Source organism: Bos mutus, chromosome 17 (assembly GCF_027580195.1).
Source record: "Bos mutus isolate GX-2022 chromosome 17, NWIPB_WYAK_1.1, whole genome shotgun sequence".
Classification (NCBI taxonomy): Eukaryota; Metazoa; Chordata; class Mammalia; order Artiodactyla; family Bovidae; genus Bos; species Bos mutus.
The window spans coordinates 15,293,278-15,310,619 of record NC_091633.1 but is presented as its reverse complement, the minus strand read 5'-3'; the positions used below and the strand labels follow the sequence as shown (position 1 = coordinate 15,310,619).

The window sequence follows — 17,342 nt, the reverse complement described above, 5'->3', positions numbered from 1 at the left end:
AATCTTTCACTGAATGGATAAACGAGCCTGTGAGGGCTCATGGGGCTTGCCTGGCACCTCATGGTTTCTTAGTTACTAAGCAGAGAGTTGAATGCAGCCCCCTGACTTTTAGTCTTTTTTCACCCTGGCATTCAAAGAACACAGTGTTGTCGTATGGTTCATCTTTAGCTGTACCTTTTTCTGGCTCATTTGCAAATTTCCAAGTTTATTTTTGGGTCAGAATCCTTTAGGTTGCCTGTGAAATGTAGCAAATCGGGGGAAGAAAACCAAGCTCGATTAAACCACTCCCTGATTCCCGGTTCAGAGCTGCTTAGTACTGAGTGGGGATCAGAGTGAGAGCAATATCAAGAATTTGGCAAAACTCCATCATCAAATAAAATGGACAGGGGGTAGAGGTTTATCACTTGTACGCTTCCTCCTGCAGATTTTTATGGACTGTCTTCATTCTGGAGTAAATTTCACAGGAGCATTCCCTGTACTGTTCTCTGTCTCTCCCATCTCAAGTCCCCTCTGGAGCTTGCCTCTGGTCTTCAGGAGCCTGCATTTCCCAAGCATTTTCCAATCCTGAACATCTTGGAAAGAGTCCTGTTGTCCCCCCTGGGGGGAAAGGCTTTGAGGTGTTTGTTTCCTAAGAGATCCGCTAAAAGCTGGAGATGTGTGTAGAGGAAACACCCTATGAATGACGGACATAGTCTACTTCTGCGTTGCTCAGGACCACAACTCCTGGCCACATGTGGCTGCTGATGACCTGAAATGTGGTTAGTGCAACTGAAGAAAGGAATTTTCACTTTTATGTAATTATTTTTTGGTTTTAGAAGTTAATAGTTTATTAAAGCAAAATTTTTTTCAATACCCTTATTCTCCTTGTGCTTTAAATTCAGCTGACAGGCAGTATTATTCTATTCACATAAGTCCAGGACATTTTAGCAATCACATATAAGGGAATTTTGCATAACATTCGCGTCCATCAGCAACCTTAGTGAATTAAACACCTTCAAACAATTTTAACTATGTTTATAAATTTGAGATACAGAATTTTTTTTAAGTACTCAGTTGACAGACAAGCCTCCCCAACTACTTACATAGCACATGGAAATCTAAAAAAATAAACTTGTAAAATATACTGGGCCTTAAGCCACTTTCTGATATAGTACATGAATGGAGTACAATTTCAACTTAAAATGTAAACCAGTTATTCAGTTACACATTTGAAATTAGAGTTAGGAAGGTGAAGTCTTCCCCTAATTGATCCTATGTAAAACATTAAGAGAATGTAAAAGCAATACTCCAAAGGCACAGACTCTTTAATTTAAATATTACTATTACAGGTTTAATTATCTTAAATATGTCTAATAATCCATCCTAGATTTTCCCAGAGCCTAAAGATGCTAACCTATTCAGGAAACTAGTTTACCTCACACAATTATAAGCTTCAATTTTAATGATGTTTTTGGGAGATGAATTCTCTGATTTGTCTGAAGTCACTTAATGGCTAGTCAGGTTGCTTTCTGGATTTTTGTTAGCAGTGCACATAAGCTGTCTCAACCTTGTTTAGTCACTATGTTGATTATTTATGTAATTTTAGTTAATTTAATACCTATACCGAGCCACGTGTGCTGAGTGGCTGGTGTACTGGAAAGCACAGTTCTAGATGGAATAGGTTTCCACAGTTAAGCTGGAGTAGTTGCCCAAATGAGACCTGCTTTCAACGTTCGCGGGTTTTGTGTTTTTTCCTTGTGTCATCTGGTCTTGCCTTATGCCTGGGGTCTTAGTTCTACTTTCCCTCTCATTTGGACAGTGAAGAGTGAGGCAACACATGGCCCAGGCCAGACCTTCCACAGATGTTCTTGCTTGCTCCTCTTTTGAGTCTGGCTTTGTCCCCCCAGTAGCACAGGGACCACAGAGAGGGCCCCCCAAAACTTCCAGCCATGCCTCCTCTTATGCCATGCCCACCCACTGGCCTTTTTTTTTTCTTTTTTAAACAACTTCATCTATCTTCGTCACTTGCCAGGAAGTCTCATGCTTCGCAGTGTAGGTACAAAGCGTGGGGCCCTACCCTGCAAGCTTACATTTCTCTGTACAGCTTGGTCCCTGGTGGACGATTAAGGGAGGAGGGCCAGGGGATGGGCAGTGGGAGGTCATTTCGACTGTCTGGCTTTGCCCTCCTCAAGCCGGTCCTGGACAAAAGTGTGTGCTATTACTTATTACTCTTCACACAGGCTGTCCTTGTTCCAGAAAGGTTGGGAGAGGTTACAGCGGGGACACAAGCTAAGGTTGCCCAAGGGGACCCTGCAATCTTATTTTCCCCCTGCTTCTCCTCATTTTCAGGACGATTGGTCACTGTGCCCTCTCCGGAATTCGAGCCCCTCCAGACTCCCTCCTTTAATCAGATCACCTAATTGGCGCTGCAGTGGCAGTGGCTAATAAAGAACCCTTCGGCAGTGGTTCTGCACCTCTCTGCTTCTGTCAGAACTCTCTGGGGACCTTGTTTAAAAGAAACAAGAAGAAAAGCCCCCCCGTCCTCAGGAGTATTTGATTCTGCACGTGTGGGTTGGTGGGAGCCGGGGCTCAGCCTGTGTGCTCTTAACAAGCTCCCCTAAGGGAGCTAAAGGTCGACATCTTTAAAGTGTGGAATGGAAATAAGGAATGGACCAGGCTCTCAGCCCCTTCTTGTTCTCTCTCTGACCTTAGGCAAATTATCCCATCACTCTGTACCTCCATTTTCTCATCTTGAAAATGAGGATAGGGAATCCCCTGGCAGTCCAGTGGTGAGGGCCCAGTGCTGCTGCTGCAGAGGGGCGTGGGTTTGATCCTCAGTTGGGGAACCAAGATCCTGCAAGCAGCGCAGCCAAAAAAATTTTTTAAATAAAAATGGGGAGTGATGAAGTTCTTGGCTCTTAGGGTGCACATGACAATCAAATAACATGAATGAAGCATTTAGCGTAATGTCTGATACATGGTAGGTAGCTCAGTTAAACTGAGCTATGATTATGAATATATTATTGTATAATGGATTACTGATAATAGCATCGTTCTTAACTAAAGCAGTAGGCATAGGGCTGGCATATAAAAAGTATCAACAAATGTCAGTTTTATTATGATAGATATATATGCTGTATAATATAGATATTGCTATGTTTAAAATTATCTTATGTATTGTATATTTAGAATTAGACAGTAAAGAATCTGCCTGCAATGCAGGAGACCCTGGTTCAATCCCTGGGTCAGGAAGATCCCCTGCAGAAGGGAACGGCAACTTACTCCAGTATTCCTCCCTGGGAAATCCCACTGACAGAGGAGCCTGGTGGGCCACAGTCCATGGGGTTGCAAAGAGTCAGACATGACTGAGTGACAAACACTTTATCACTATCTATGATATATATAAGAATATATCTATGAATATGTATTAGGCAGATAAATTATATATAATGTACAATCCACAATAACATAATACATGTATTTACATATAATAAACTGTGTGTATGTTATGTAGCAAAATATATTGTCATGGCAAAAATATTAAAATTGTAATTTACCATTACGTGAGGCAGTTACCAGCGGGGCCAGCATCTAAGTAAGTGCTCATTAAATGTGTGAAGTCTTTTTTTCCCTAGGGTTTGTATTATTCATTAGCAATAAGACTATAGAGAAAAGGAAAAGCCACCAGGAACATTGAGGACTTTAACCCAAGGCAGCGGGCAGTTGCGGGCAGAGGGAGCCGGAGCTGGACGGGTGCGTGAGGTTGGTCTCGGCCTGAGGAATCCTGTTCTAATTGGGATCCGGTTTGGCAGAAGAGGAAGGGCGCGTCTCCCAAGCCTCCAACCCTCAGTAGCGGATTTGCCTGCGGATGCAAATGGCCGGTTACTTGAGACGTTTAGCGAGTCAAATAATTCTCTTCTGCTGTCAGCTGGTCCCCCCAGCGCCGGGGATGTTATGACAATGGTCGCCCTGGCAACCGCGGGAAGGCGTCGGGCCGCCAGGGCGATTGCTTTACCCTCGGAGAGACTGGGCGGCAAAGCCAGGGCCTGGTTGGCCTGGTTCTGAACGTGCAGCGCCCGCTGGAAAAGGAGTTGAGATTTCTGGATAGAGGCCTCGGCACTTACCTCCACCCCCGTCCCCACCCCCTCCCCGCCAATGATGCTGGTTCATAGAACGACAAAAAGAAAAACGTCTTGTATTGCCAGGCACTGATCTGAAAGCTGGGAGGAAAGACAGGCAAAAGCCAGTGCTCTTTTGAGCTGATATTCCGATGGGTGTGTGAGATGATGAGGTGGGGTGGGGTGGGGGGGGTAACCATGGAAACCAATAAACAGGATAATTTGTGGGATAGCCTGAGTGCTCCTGAGGAAAAAAACAGGGTGCTGTGACGGTGACATCGGGGGATGGTTGGGGAGGGATGACACCCAGAGGACAGGAAAATGCCATTTATGTCTAACAGCAGAGGAAAAGAACTCTGGGCGGTGGGAAGACATGAACCGTTCGGATTTTGTGCTTTGAGCTCCCCACAGCTAGCCGGTTACTGTTAAAGAGATGGCAGGAATATGGGTGGCTGCTGACAGGCAGCCCCGAGGGGTACAATGGGCTCTGGAGCCTGCTTGTTCATTCGTGTGATTTTAAGGCCAGTTATAGCTCTCCTCAGCCTCAGTTTCCTCATGTGTAAAATGGGCGCTGCCATGAGGTTCACACGAGATGCTCTGTAAGACCACATAGATCCTCCTTCTGTATTGCACTCTTTCCAGCGTCCCCGACTCTGCTTTAGTTTTTGTTGTTGTTGTTATTTGTTTTGTTTGTGTTTTTTTAAAACCATCTGAGTGGTGAAGGTTTTGAACTCCAGCAAACCAAACCCCAGGGGCTTGCTCATGGGTCTCTGGGTTTATCTTGGTTTAGATTCTGAGTGAAAAGTACCCATTTTCACATTAGAGATTTCAGACATGATTATTTATAGCTCTGTCACATGTCTTCACTTTAAACTTTTTTTTGTTGTTTATGCTGCTAAATTTATCATCATGCTAATACCGAGTACTGTAATAAGGCACGGAAGATGCTGAAATCCAGGAAGGTCTGAGGAATTATTCCATCTATTGTGGACAGTGCCAGGCTGCCCCCTGGTGGGAAGCTGGGGAAACACACATCTCGTTCCTGCTCCCCCAAGACGTGTGATCCTTCTGACCCCAGGCCCACCGAGACCTTATTTTGTACCTGACAGTACAGGGGCCAACGGTGGTGGGCTAAGTTTGGATGTGCTGTTTCCAGAAACCCAATGTTTCTCACTTAAAGATGGGATTTCTTTCGACGTTTTGCAGTTCGGCTCTGCATGGACTTAAATTGAAGGTGACCTAAAAAGAAATCAGGACACCTGGCAGGGTGAAGACATATCAAGGCCTTTTCTAATTGTATTTCACAATCTCGATGTCAGGTGATTTGAACCTTCTGCTTTGGTGGAGTGTTACAGTGGAGAGGGATCCGAACTGGAAATTAGCTCCTGAGTTCAAATTCTGACCCTCCTGCTTCTTTAGTGATGGGCTTCGACATAGTTCCCAAGCTTCTGAGCATCAGTTTCACCATTTGTAGAATTTCGTTAATAACAGCCCAACACATGCTTCAGCATTGTCATGCTGCTCTTATAAGGCCGTATCTTTAGAATCATTTTGGAAAATAGTTTAGTTAGTGGTGTAGGGAGATTGAGATCAATCCATGAAAATTCCCCAAGGGGAGGTCAGTGCTTCTCACACCTTGTGTGGGGGAAGGATCAGCTTTGTTCTTTCCTGGGACTTTGGAGCCAATACTCTTATAAAAATGGGATAAAAATTGTATACTTACTAGAAAAATGAAATGGGCCCCAAACCCCAAACACAATGGAAGCTTCACTTTGAAACTATCACATTCAACAAAACAAAAAACTGCCCTGTCCAAGAGCCATTAACATGTCTTGTTTAGTCCCTCGGTCGTGTTCGACTCTTTGCGACCCCGTGGACTGCAGCACACCAGGCTTCCCTATCCTTCGCTATCTCCTGGAGTTTGCTCAAAATCATGTCCACTGAGTTGATGATGCCATCCAACCATCTCATCCTCTGTTAAAATGTCTAAATGCTCTCAGTTTCTGTCCTTAACTGAAGGGGGCTGGCCTTCAGGGCCTTCCCATATTTGAATGGCCCTTCCTTAGGGCAGGGAGGGTGTAACTGATCTTGGATCCCACCCCTCTCCCAAGCTCCTTGTATTTAGAGAGTACCTGAAAAATCTTAAATGAATGAATGAGAAGGTTTACTTCTCTTAGGATAAACGTGGAACTCCCACTTGAACTGCCCTGGGATCTTGGAACACTGTTTTGTGAGAGGCTGTTCTCGTGATTTTTTCTTCCTTGGTGCCTGTGCCGAACCCCGGCTGCCCTTCTGCTCCTGCTCTCCTGTTCTCTGCCCCGTGACTGTGGTGATTGTGTGTGCCCGGCTGTCTCGTCTGCCCCACTGGGAGCCCCTTCAGGCCTGGACCTGTGCGGCCTGCTCTTTGGATTCCCGTGGATTCCTCCCTGGAGCTGCTGCTAAAGGCCTGCTGTGCAGCTGCGCCCACAGCCCTTAAAGGGCACTGCTGGCAGGGGTGCTGCACCCTGGCTTCTAGAAATGGTTTTCGGCCCTGGTTTTGTTGCCCAAGAAAGAACCTGGATGCTTAAGCTTGTCTGAGAAGCAACCAGCTTTCATTACGTAATTCAGACAGGAGATGGATGTTTCTCAAGCCTGCCTAACGCTCAGAATCCTCAGGGTGTTTGCATTTCTGTGGATTCCTGGGCCTTCTCTAGATTCCCTGTATCAGAATGTCTGGATCAGGGCATGGATCTGGAAGTTTGATTTTTAACACCTCCAGGTGATTTTTTATTGTTAGGAAATTAGGGAAAGAGGAAACTAACTTGTAAAATTACCTAGTGCCTTAGGACGGCCACTTAAGCTCTATGGCTCTCAGTTTCCCCATCAGTAAAATGGGGATATGTGTGTGTGTTTATACACAAATAGAAATTTTATGTTTATTTATATATTATGTATATATTTAAAATTTTATTTAATTTGAAATGGCTAACATTGTGAATGACCCACATCTTTAGTTTTGGCAACTATCTGATTTTCATGACATTTGTAGCTATTATTTAGATAACTTAGGCTTACAGACGGAGAAGGCAATGGCACCCCACTCCAGTACTCTTGCCTGGAAAATCCCACGGGCAGAGGAGCCTGGTAGGCTGCAGTCCATGCGGTCGCTAAGAGTCAAACACGACTGAGTGACTTCACTTTCACTTCCCACTTTCATGCATTGGAGAAGGAAATGGCAACCCACTCCAGTGTTCTTGCCTGGAGAATCCCAGGGACGGGGGAGCCTGGCGGGCTGCCGTCTATGGGGTCACACAGAGTTGGACACGACTGAAGTGACTTAGCAGCAGTAGCAGCAGCAGGCTTACAGAAAAATTACAAGATACACATGCACAGAAATGAGCAAATAAGTCTCATCTTTAATTACCCAGAGATGCAGGTGCTAACATTTTGGGGTATTACCTCCTTGTCTTCTGTTTGTGTCTGTACATGCATTTTATATTCAGAAAATGGGATTATACTGTTCCTGTTGTGTTATTGCTGTTGGCAAGTAGATCATAGCACTCTTTGTGTGTCATCAAGAAATAAGAGTTTGTTAGACTTGGGTTCAAATCTTGATTCATTCACTTAGTAGCTGAGTAACCTTGGGCCAGTAATTTAACCTTTCTGGGCCTTGATTTTCTCAGTTGTGGAGCTGGGCAGTGATCAAACCTGTGCTGCGATGCTCTCATGAGGATTAAATCAGTAATTCGTAAAAAAGCACTTATCATGGCATCTGGCTCAGAGGGAGCCCCTTTTAGCTGACAGCCTCAATTGTCCTGTACCACCCAGCCCAGGCCCTGGTGGAAAGAGCTGCTGAGCCCCAGGGCCCCTGTGTGGGAGGTGCTGTATCTTCTCTGCCCAGTCTGACCTCACACTGGGGACAGTTCACTGGGTTCTTCCCTGCTTAGACCAGCTGTGCTCTTCCCTGAAAGGTGATCTGTGTTCCTCTTTAACTCCGGGGCAAGCCCTGGACTTGTCTTCCAACCAGACTCTCCCCCACCATCTGCTTCCTACACTGTCTCTCTCCCTGCTTCTACTGAATCATAGTGGCGATGTTCCTTGCTTCTGGCTTCTGGGCAGGTATAGGTCCAGTCTCTGGGTGACCCTGGAAACACCTCTCCAGAATCCAAAGTAGTCAGGACACAGTGTGTGTGTGTGGTGGGGGGCTCAGCCTGTCTTCTGTACAGACATTATCTCCTGTGATGCCTCAGTAGGCATGTGAACAAAGGTGATATATGCCCATTCACAGATGAGAAAGTAGAGGCCCAGGAAACTGATATGACTTATCCAAGCCTCAGAACAGGAATTCAGAAATATACTTCTCCCAAAACAGCCAGTGGGTTTCCCAAGATGAGTGAGACCATTTCCCTGCCCTTGCGGGGTCAATGCCCAACTTTTGAACTTCCTGTTTGATGGGAAAGACCCATGAACAACTAACTCATAGTTTAGTATCCTGGCAAAGAGGGTGCTTTGGGATCATACCCTGGTTCCCTGACTTAAGTAACTTTGTGGATCCGTGCAAGTGATTTAACATTTTCACATTTTTGATGCTCAGTTTTCTCATTCAAAGAATGGGCTCAGAACATCCGTCTCATAGTTAGCATTCTTGTGTGGATTAAAAATGAACATATTCAAAGCACTTATCTCACAGCACTGGACACACTGCTCGTATTCAGTGAATAGTGGTTACATTCAAAGCCATTAGTCCCGAAAACGCTTTATGGGAGCTGACAAAGACACCCTCAGCAGACATCTCAGAACTGCTTGCATCATGGGCTTTTGACCCTGGTATCAAAAAAATCTCTCATGCAAAAGATCAAAAAGAAAGAGGCAGATTAGTATGAACTAGCAGGGAGAGATCCTGGAGGCTTACTACCAAGTGAAAAAATGATATAATTGATGTGGGGAAAAAAAACACACAACAAACAATCCTAACATCAAACCACACTGCAGAGTTTCTACATATATGTACACATGGAAAGTAGGGCTTCCCAGGTGGCTCAACAGTAAAGAATCTGCCTGCATGCAGAAGACACGGGTTCGATCCCTGGGTTGGGAAGATCCCCTGAGAAGGGCATAGCAACCCACTGCAGTATTCTTTCTGGGAGAATCCCATGGACAGAGGAGCCTAGTGGGCTACAGTCCGTGGGGTTGCAAAGAGTCGGACACGCCTGAAGCAACTGAGCACTAGCACACATGTGAATGTACATGGAAAGGATCTGGAATGATGGACACCGAACGAATCTCAATAGTTTCCCCCGTTTTCTCCATGGAGAAGGAGGCCAGCATGAGAAGGGGTGGTCACAGGGAGCTTTGTCTTTGTCTGAAATGTTCTAGCTCCTCCTTTACGAGGAAAATATATAGATGTGTTTCTTAAATAATTAAAAGAAGATTATCCTTTCTGCAACACTGGGTCTTTGGAATCAGATTGGGTTTGAATCCCTGCCCTCTACTTAAGTTGTGTGACAGGGAGCAGATAACTTAATCTCTCTGGGCCTTGTTTCTTCATCTTTAAAGTGTAGCTCCTAACAGCACCTGCCTCCGGGGGATGCGGGGAAGCACTGACAGGATGCATGTAAGAGTACATGGAAGTACCCAATAATGCTACTTTTATTTTTATCAATGATGCCATTTTTATCAAATAGCAATGATGCTTATGGGCTTATAGGCCTCCCTTGTAGCTCAATCGGTAAAGAATCTGTCTGCAGTGCAAGGGACCCGGATTTGATCCCTGGTTTGGGAAGATCCCCTAGAGAAAGAAATGGCAGCCCACTCCAGTAACCCTGCCTGGAAAATCTCATGGACAGAGGAGCCTAGTGGGCTGCAGTCCATGGGGTCGCAGAGTTGGGCACAACTGAGCGATTAACACTTCAGTTCAGTTCAGTTCAGTCACTCAGTCGCGTCTGACTCTGCGACCCCATGAACCGCAGCACGCCAGGCCTTCCTGTCCATCACCAACTCCCGGAGTCCACCCAAACCCATGTCCATCGAGTCGGTGATGCCATCCAACCATCTCATCCTCTGTCGTCCCCTTCTGCTCCTGATGCTTATTTCACTTATTCTTCCAAATCTGCAAAGCGTTCCTTAATCCTTTAATGAAGGAATGAAGATTCCTGTGTCTTCATTACTCACCAATTATGATGTGAGGAAAACAGTAATAAAGTTTATAATACTGTATGTACAAATAAAATGCCAGGAAGGCATTGATAAAGACTTGCTGGAGAAGGTGACATCAGAGATGGGCTTTGGGGACAAAGTCAGATTTTCCTGAGTTGATGCGGTGGTGTATCAGTTAGCTATGGGTCTCACTAATGCTATCCAAACATTTTTTTCTATTGATAAGCAGGCAGTACATACACATTGTATTTTCTAATATTGCTACAGAGGAGCAAACAGGAAAAAAAATAGGTCACTTGTAATCTTACTGCTGCTAATATTTTGTTATATATTTTCCCAAGGTTAGAAGAATTTTTTTAATGTTTTTATTTCTTTTTGGCTGTGCTGTTGCTTTGCGTGGGCTTTTCTGTAGTTGATGCCAGCGGGGGCTACTCTCTAGCTGCGGTGCTTGGGCTTCTCATTGCAGTGGCGTGGCTTCATGCAGAGCACAGGCTCTAGAGCGTGCAAGCTTCAGCATTTGCAGCACACGGACTCAGTGGTTCCAGCTCCCAGGCTCTAGCGCACTGGCTCAATAGCTGTGGCACACAGGCTTAGTGGCTGCGAGGCATGTGGAATCGTCCCAGATCAGGGATCGAACTTGTGTCCCCTGCATTGGCAGGTGGATTCTTTACCTCTGAGCCACCAGGGAAGCCCTCCCAAGGCTTTTTTTTTGTATGCATTTATACTCAAAAGCCTCTTGATGAAAGTGAAAGTGGAGAGTGAAAAAGTTGGCTTAAAGATTAAAGATCAACATTCAGAAAACGAAGATCATGGCATCCGGTCCCACCACTTCATGGGAAATAGATGGGGAAACAATGGAAACAGTGCCAGACTTTATTTTTCTGGGCTCCAAAATCACTACAGATGGTGACTGCAGCCATGAACTTAAAAGATGCTTACTCCTTGGAAGGAAAGTTGTGACCAACCTAGATAGCATATTCAAAAGCAGAGACATTACTTTGCCAACAAAGGTTCGTCTAGTCAAGGCTATGGTTTTTCCTGTGGTCATGTATGGATGTGAGAGTTGGACTGTGAAGAAAGCTGAGCACTGAAGAATTGATGCTTTTGAACTGTGGTGTTGGAGAAGACTCTTGAGAGTCCCTTGGACTGCAAGGAGATCCAACCAGTCCATCCTGAAGGAGATCAGCCCTGGGATTTCTTTGGAAGGAATGATGCTAAAGCTGAAACTCCAGTACTTTGGCCACCTCATGCAAAGAGTTGACTCATTGGAAAAGACTCTGATGCTGGGAGGGATTGGGGGCAGGAGGAGAAGGGGCCGACAGAGGATGAGATGGCTGGATGGCATCACTGACCTGATGGACGTGAGTCTCAGTGAACTCTGGGAGTTGGTGATGGACAGGGAGGCCTGGCTGCTGTGATTCATGGGGTCGCAAGGAGTTGGACACGACTGAGTGACTGATCTGATCTGATCTGATACCCATATAGTTTTATAAATCTTTTAATATATTATTTATACATTGCAGATGTTACACATACATATTTAATACATTATCTTAATGGTATGGCATTGTATGAATACGTTGTAATTTATTTACATAGACTTCTATCATTGAAGAGTTGGAAGGTTTCCAATCTTTCATGTCTATTATCCACTTGGAGCAAGACCTCATGAATACCCTTAATTATTTCTTCAGGATGAAACCCTAGTGCAGCATTGTCCATTAGAACTATAATGAGAGTGACAGATGTGAGCCAGACGTATAATTTAAAATCTTCTAGTAGCCACATTAATAAACAGATGAAACTCATTTTAATAATACATTTTATCTAACCCTGTGTATCCAAAATATCATTGAAACATGTGATCCATGTAGAAATATTAATGAAATATTTTATGTTATTTTTTTCCTATCAAGTCTTCGATAGTGTGTATTTTACACTTATAGCATACCTCAATTCAGACACTAAAATTTCAAGGTTAAAATAAAATGCGGCTCTATCATAACAATAAAATTATGTTTAACAGAAAAATACTGTACTTGACTTCCATTTTCAAATTTAAATTAAATTTAAAGTTCTATTCCTTAGTCACACTAGCCATACCCCAGAGGTTCAGTTAGCTACATGTGGCCAGTGAAAGAACCGTTTTGGCCATTTTGAGACTGAGATTAAGTCAACCTCACTAACATCCACTTCTCCAAGTGTGAAACCAAAGCACAGTTGGGGATGGGGCCTGAATTTGGGATTTGAGAATCCACTGGCACACATGTCAAGACCTGAAACAACAACATCAGCATGCCACACACAACAGCAAGGCAGGCCACACGATCTTGCAGTCCCACTCCCGGGCATGCATCCGGACGAACCTCTAACTAAAAAAGATACACACACCCCTGTGTTCATAGCTGCACTCTGTACAATGGCCAGAACGTGGCAGCAACCTAAGCGTCCACTGACAGATGAACGGGTAAGGAAGATGTGGTACACGCATACAATGGGATATTGCTGGCTACAAAAAAGAATGAATAATGTCATTTGCAACAGCGTGGATGGACCTAGAGATGATCATACCAAGCAAAGTAAGTGAGAAAGGGGAAGACAAATACCGTATGATACCACTTATATATGGAATCTAAAGTATGACAGAAGTGAACTTATCTACGAAACAGAAGCAGACATGGAGAACAGACTTGCGGTTTTGCCAAAGAGGGGAGGGTGGGGCAGGGAGGGGCGAACTGGGAGTGTGGGACTAGCACACGCAACTGTTATATATAGAAACAGAAAACCAACAGTGTCGTATAGTAGGACACAGGGACATGCCAAAATACTCAGTACCCTGTAATACACTGTAATGGAAAAGAATGGAAAAAAGAACATATACATATGTGTGTGTGTGTATATATGTAGCCTGGGTGCATGCATGCTCAGTTGCTAAGTCATGACTCTCTGCGACCCCGTGGACTGTAGCCCGCCAGGCTCCTCTGTCCATGGGATTCTCCAGGCAAGAATACTGGAGTGGGTTGCCATCCCCTCCTCCAGGGGATCTTCCCAGACCCAGGGATCGAACCCGTGTCTTCTGCATTGGCAGGCAGATTCTTTAGCTCTGAATCATCAGGGAAGCTCCATGAATACACGTCTTAAGGGAATTACTTTGCTGTAGAGGGGAGATGAACAAAACGTGGAAAATCAAGTATACTTCAATTTCAAAAACAGCAGCAACAACAAAGCAGGCAGCAGAACTAGGGTGAGAAGGCAGCCCCGCAGGGGTCAGGGTTCCCTAGGGCAGCGCCCACGCAGGGCAGTAGCCTGGTGGAGTTGGGGAATTAACTAAATTCAGCAGATGGAGCCAAGAAATATATTGGGGACTGTTTCTCCTCACTCTCTGAGAAGAGTGATACAAATGTGGGGAGGGGAAACGCTAGAGGAAGCCCTGTGGTGTTGACTGGGATTAGAGGCGTCAGTCAGCTACACATAGAGATAGCAAAATCAATACAAGTGCAGATTTATGATATTTATGTGTCTACATATTCATACGTGCATTGCACATACCTGTGGTGCCTAGGCTGTCTACGGAGGGGACTGGAAATGTCAATGATTTCACCAAGTACCCACATCTTGGTTTCTGAATACCACGAGGAATCAAGCAAGACTCTGGAGAAATGACTGATTCCAGGGTTGGGGCAGGAAAAGAAGATGATGAACCTGGAAAACTTTGTTGTGCCAGAAAGTAAGGAAGTATTCCAGGAAACATGGGGATGTGTCAGAGTGTTTTTTTTTTTTTTTAAATTCTGTGTGGTTTTCCGTACCCGTGTAAAGATAACTGTTAAACCAGTCATAGAATAAAACAAAAGACAGACAGGAATGTTCTATAGATGTCTCAGCTGAGAGCCTGGCTCTGAGTTCTCAGTAGGTCAGACCCTATTCATTCAGAAATAAGTTAGAGAAGAAAAACATTCTTTTGGACGTTTTCTATTTTAACACTTGAAACTGAGATTCCAAATGACAGGTATTCTAGGTACATTGGCTTATTAATGTGATTATGGTGCCTGTTATTGCAATGGAATGTGGGCTTGTCAAGAATGGCAACTTTCTCTTTGTTAGTAAGGTGAATAAAATTAATGTTAGCTTAAAAAACACTTTTCTGATTTCTTCCAATGCGCTTCAGTGTCAGGCGGCAGGAATGCCCTGGCAGCTCCTGGTGTCTCTGGCACCCTCCTGACAGTTCTAGAGGAGAGTGAGGGCTGTCTTCTGAGTGCTTGTGAAGGGAGCCTGGGGAGGCTTTTCCGTGGCCCAGCACAGCTCGCTTATTATCCCTGATCCCAGTGCTCTGGCCAGGCCTGGGTCACCAGCCCGCCCTGCAGCCCAGGTGTGGTGGGTGGGTGAGGCCAGCCTCCTCTCAACCATGTGAACTGGGAGCCAAAGAAGAAAGGTTCCCCCCAAAAGAGACTCAAACGGTCTTTACCAAAAGAGGGGCAGTGCTCACCAGCTAAACAGAAACACACGCCCACTCCTGTTATTCCTTGCTCCAAATTATGTGATCCTAGAATTCCAGGGGGCTTCTCTGGTGGCTCAGTGGTAAAGAATCCACCTGCCAGTGTAGGAGATGTGGGTTCGATCTCTGGGTCCAGAAGATCCCCTGGAGAAGGAAATGGCAACCTACTCTAGTATTCTTGCCTGGAGAATTCCATGGACAGCAGAGTCTGGCGGGCTACAGTCCATAGGATCACAAAGAGTCGGACACGACTTGGTGACTAAACAACAACAGAATTCCAGGACTGTCTTCTTGATAAATATTGGTTGACAGGTGCTTTGAAATGTCAAAGGCATTTATATACCTAAAGATTTTTTTTTTTTCATTGAATTATCTTTATTAAATAGATTTTATATCACAAAGATGATAATATACTTTGGGTAACTATTGAAACAAAGCAAAAATATATAGAGAAATGCAAAGCCATTTTTTGTCACCCCATCTATAGGACCTCCCCATCTCAACTTAGCAGGCTGGGGGGTGTGTCTTGCACACTTTATTCTCTGCTCATACATGCCTATTGCCTTTCTTTTGTTAATGTTGTTAGATTTTACAAAATAGGCAGTAAAAAAACTTGCCTTTTTCAAGCCATGGCATCCCTCTAGAAGCATGAGTTCAGGTCCATCTCATTTTATTTTTAAAATTTATTTTTTTGGTTGCACCGAGGGGCGTGCAGGATTTTAGTTCCCCAACCAGGGATGGAACCCGGGTCCCTCTACAGTGGAATCATGGAGTCTTAACCACTGAACCACCAGGGAAGTACCGGGGTCCATCTCATTTTAAAAGTATTTGTTAATTTGTGAATATCTGCATGTGTCTTAAGATTGAAATAATACACAGCGAGTTAAACAAAGGTTCCTCTCACGTCTGCTACCCACCCTCCCTCTTCCCTTCCCTGGAAGATTAGAGATCCTTCCAGAGAGTGTCTGCATTTACAAAGATCTACACATGTAAAATTTCCCACATGAATGAGAGAGTATTTTTTTTTATTTATCAGCGCATCTTGTCTCAGTACAATAGCACGCTTCCTTGCTTTATTCTACAGCTGCATGGAGCTCCTTGTGGGCCTGTATCCTCATTTATGAAGAGTATCCTACATATGGCCCCTTGGCGTGTTTGCAATCTTTCGCCATTGCAAACAGATGTATAGGAAATATCCTTTTCCAGTCATTTGCCATAGGATGTGGGGGTCTGAGAGAGAAGTTCCTAGAAGTGCAACTATGAAGGTCAAAGGAGACCTTTGTGCAGTGGAGACATGGATGGATACAGCCCAAGTCCCACATCCCCACTACGCTGGAACTTTACACGCCTCGCTCCCCGGCAAAATATTGGAACCTGCCTGTGTGCCCATCTTCGCTAACACAGTTGGGTCATGAGTGGAAACTGGGTCTCACTGCAGTTGAATGGGTCTTTAAAATAGAGTTGGATGGAGTTGGGGTGGGAGGGAACGCTGGGGAGGTACTTGCCTGTCCTCCTGTGGCAATACTGAGACGTGTCCTCTGTTCTCTGTCTCTCTCTGCAGAGCAAGCTGGTGAAGTACTTCAGCCGGCAGCTGTCCTGCAAAAAGAAGGTCGCCCTGCAGGAACGCAACGCTGAGCTGGACGGCTTCCCCCAGCTCCGGCACTGGTTCCGGATCGTCGATGTACGGAAAGAAGTCCTTGAGGTGACTGGAGGCGACCCCTGCCCCATGCCCCTTACCGGCTGGTAGCCAGCCCCCTCAGGCAGTGGGGTTTTGGCTGTGTCTGGCACATAGTAGGACTTGAATATGTGTGGGATGAAAATACAGAGCATCTCTGATGCTCTGAATGAATGAAGTCAGTAAGAGGGTGTTCCTAGGGACTTCCTTGGTGGTTCAGTGGTTAGGGATCCATGCTTCCACAGCAGAGGGCACAGGTTCAATCCCTGGTCAGGAAACTAAGCGCCCACATGCCACACAGTGTAGCCAAAAAAAAAATGGGTGTGGTTCTAGAGCCAGGTAGACCCTCTTTCAACTCTGCCACTTAAGGACTCGCTTGGTGACTTGGGTCAAATCATTTTACCTCTTAGATTGGTGCTGTCCAGCAGAATGTTCCACTATGATGGAAATATTTCAAATCTATGCTGCCTGATGCAGTGGCCACCAGCCAGATTTAAGCTACTGAGCACTGGAACTGTGCTCAGTGCACGTGACAGGAACTGAATTTTTAATTGTATTTAATGTTCATTAATGAGGCCAGTGGCCACTGTACCAGGCAGCACGGTCTTAAGACATTAGTTTTCTCTTCTGTTAAATGGGGTAATGATTGTCTCCTCTTCTTAAGTAGCTGGTGTGATAAAATGAGAATCTGTGTAAACTGTTCAGACCATAGTCTGAGACCTAATTGTACCCAGGAAATGTCAACTTACTATTATTATTATTGTCATTGCTGTTGTTGAAAACTTAGGAAGTAATGGGTTTTCCAGTGACAAAACCAAAACACCGGTTGTCTTATGTCCACCCTCCAGGGTGGGCCACATCCTTAAGGTTTCAAGGGTGGTGAGATTTCCTTACCCTCCGGGATCTTGGGTCCCCACTGTTATCACTGACTGCGTGGAACCTT

At 44.9% G+C, this 17,342-nt stretch overlaps 1 protein-coding gene across 1 annotated transcript in view; it reads left to right on the top strand.

The window, feature by feature from the left end:
• The window catches only part of KSR2 (kinase suppressor of ras 2), a 431,769-nt gene that overhangs the window by 71,302 nt on the left and 343,125 nt on the right, over positions 1 to 17,342 (top strand). Inside the window, exon 2 of the mRNA XM_070385590.1 lies at positions 16,286 to 16,426. Within this exon, the coding sequence (XP_070241691.1) occupies positions 16,286 to 16,426 (141 nt within the window). The remainder of the gene's footprint in view (positions 1 to 16,285; positions 16,427 to 17,342) is intronic.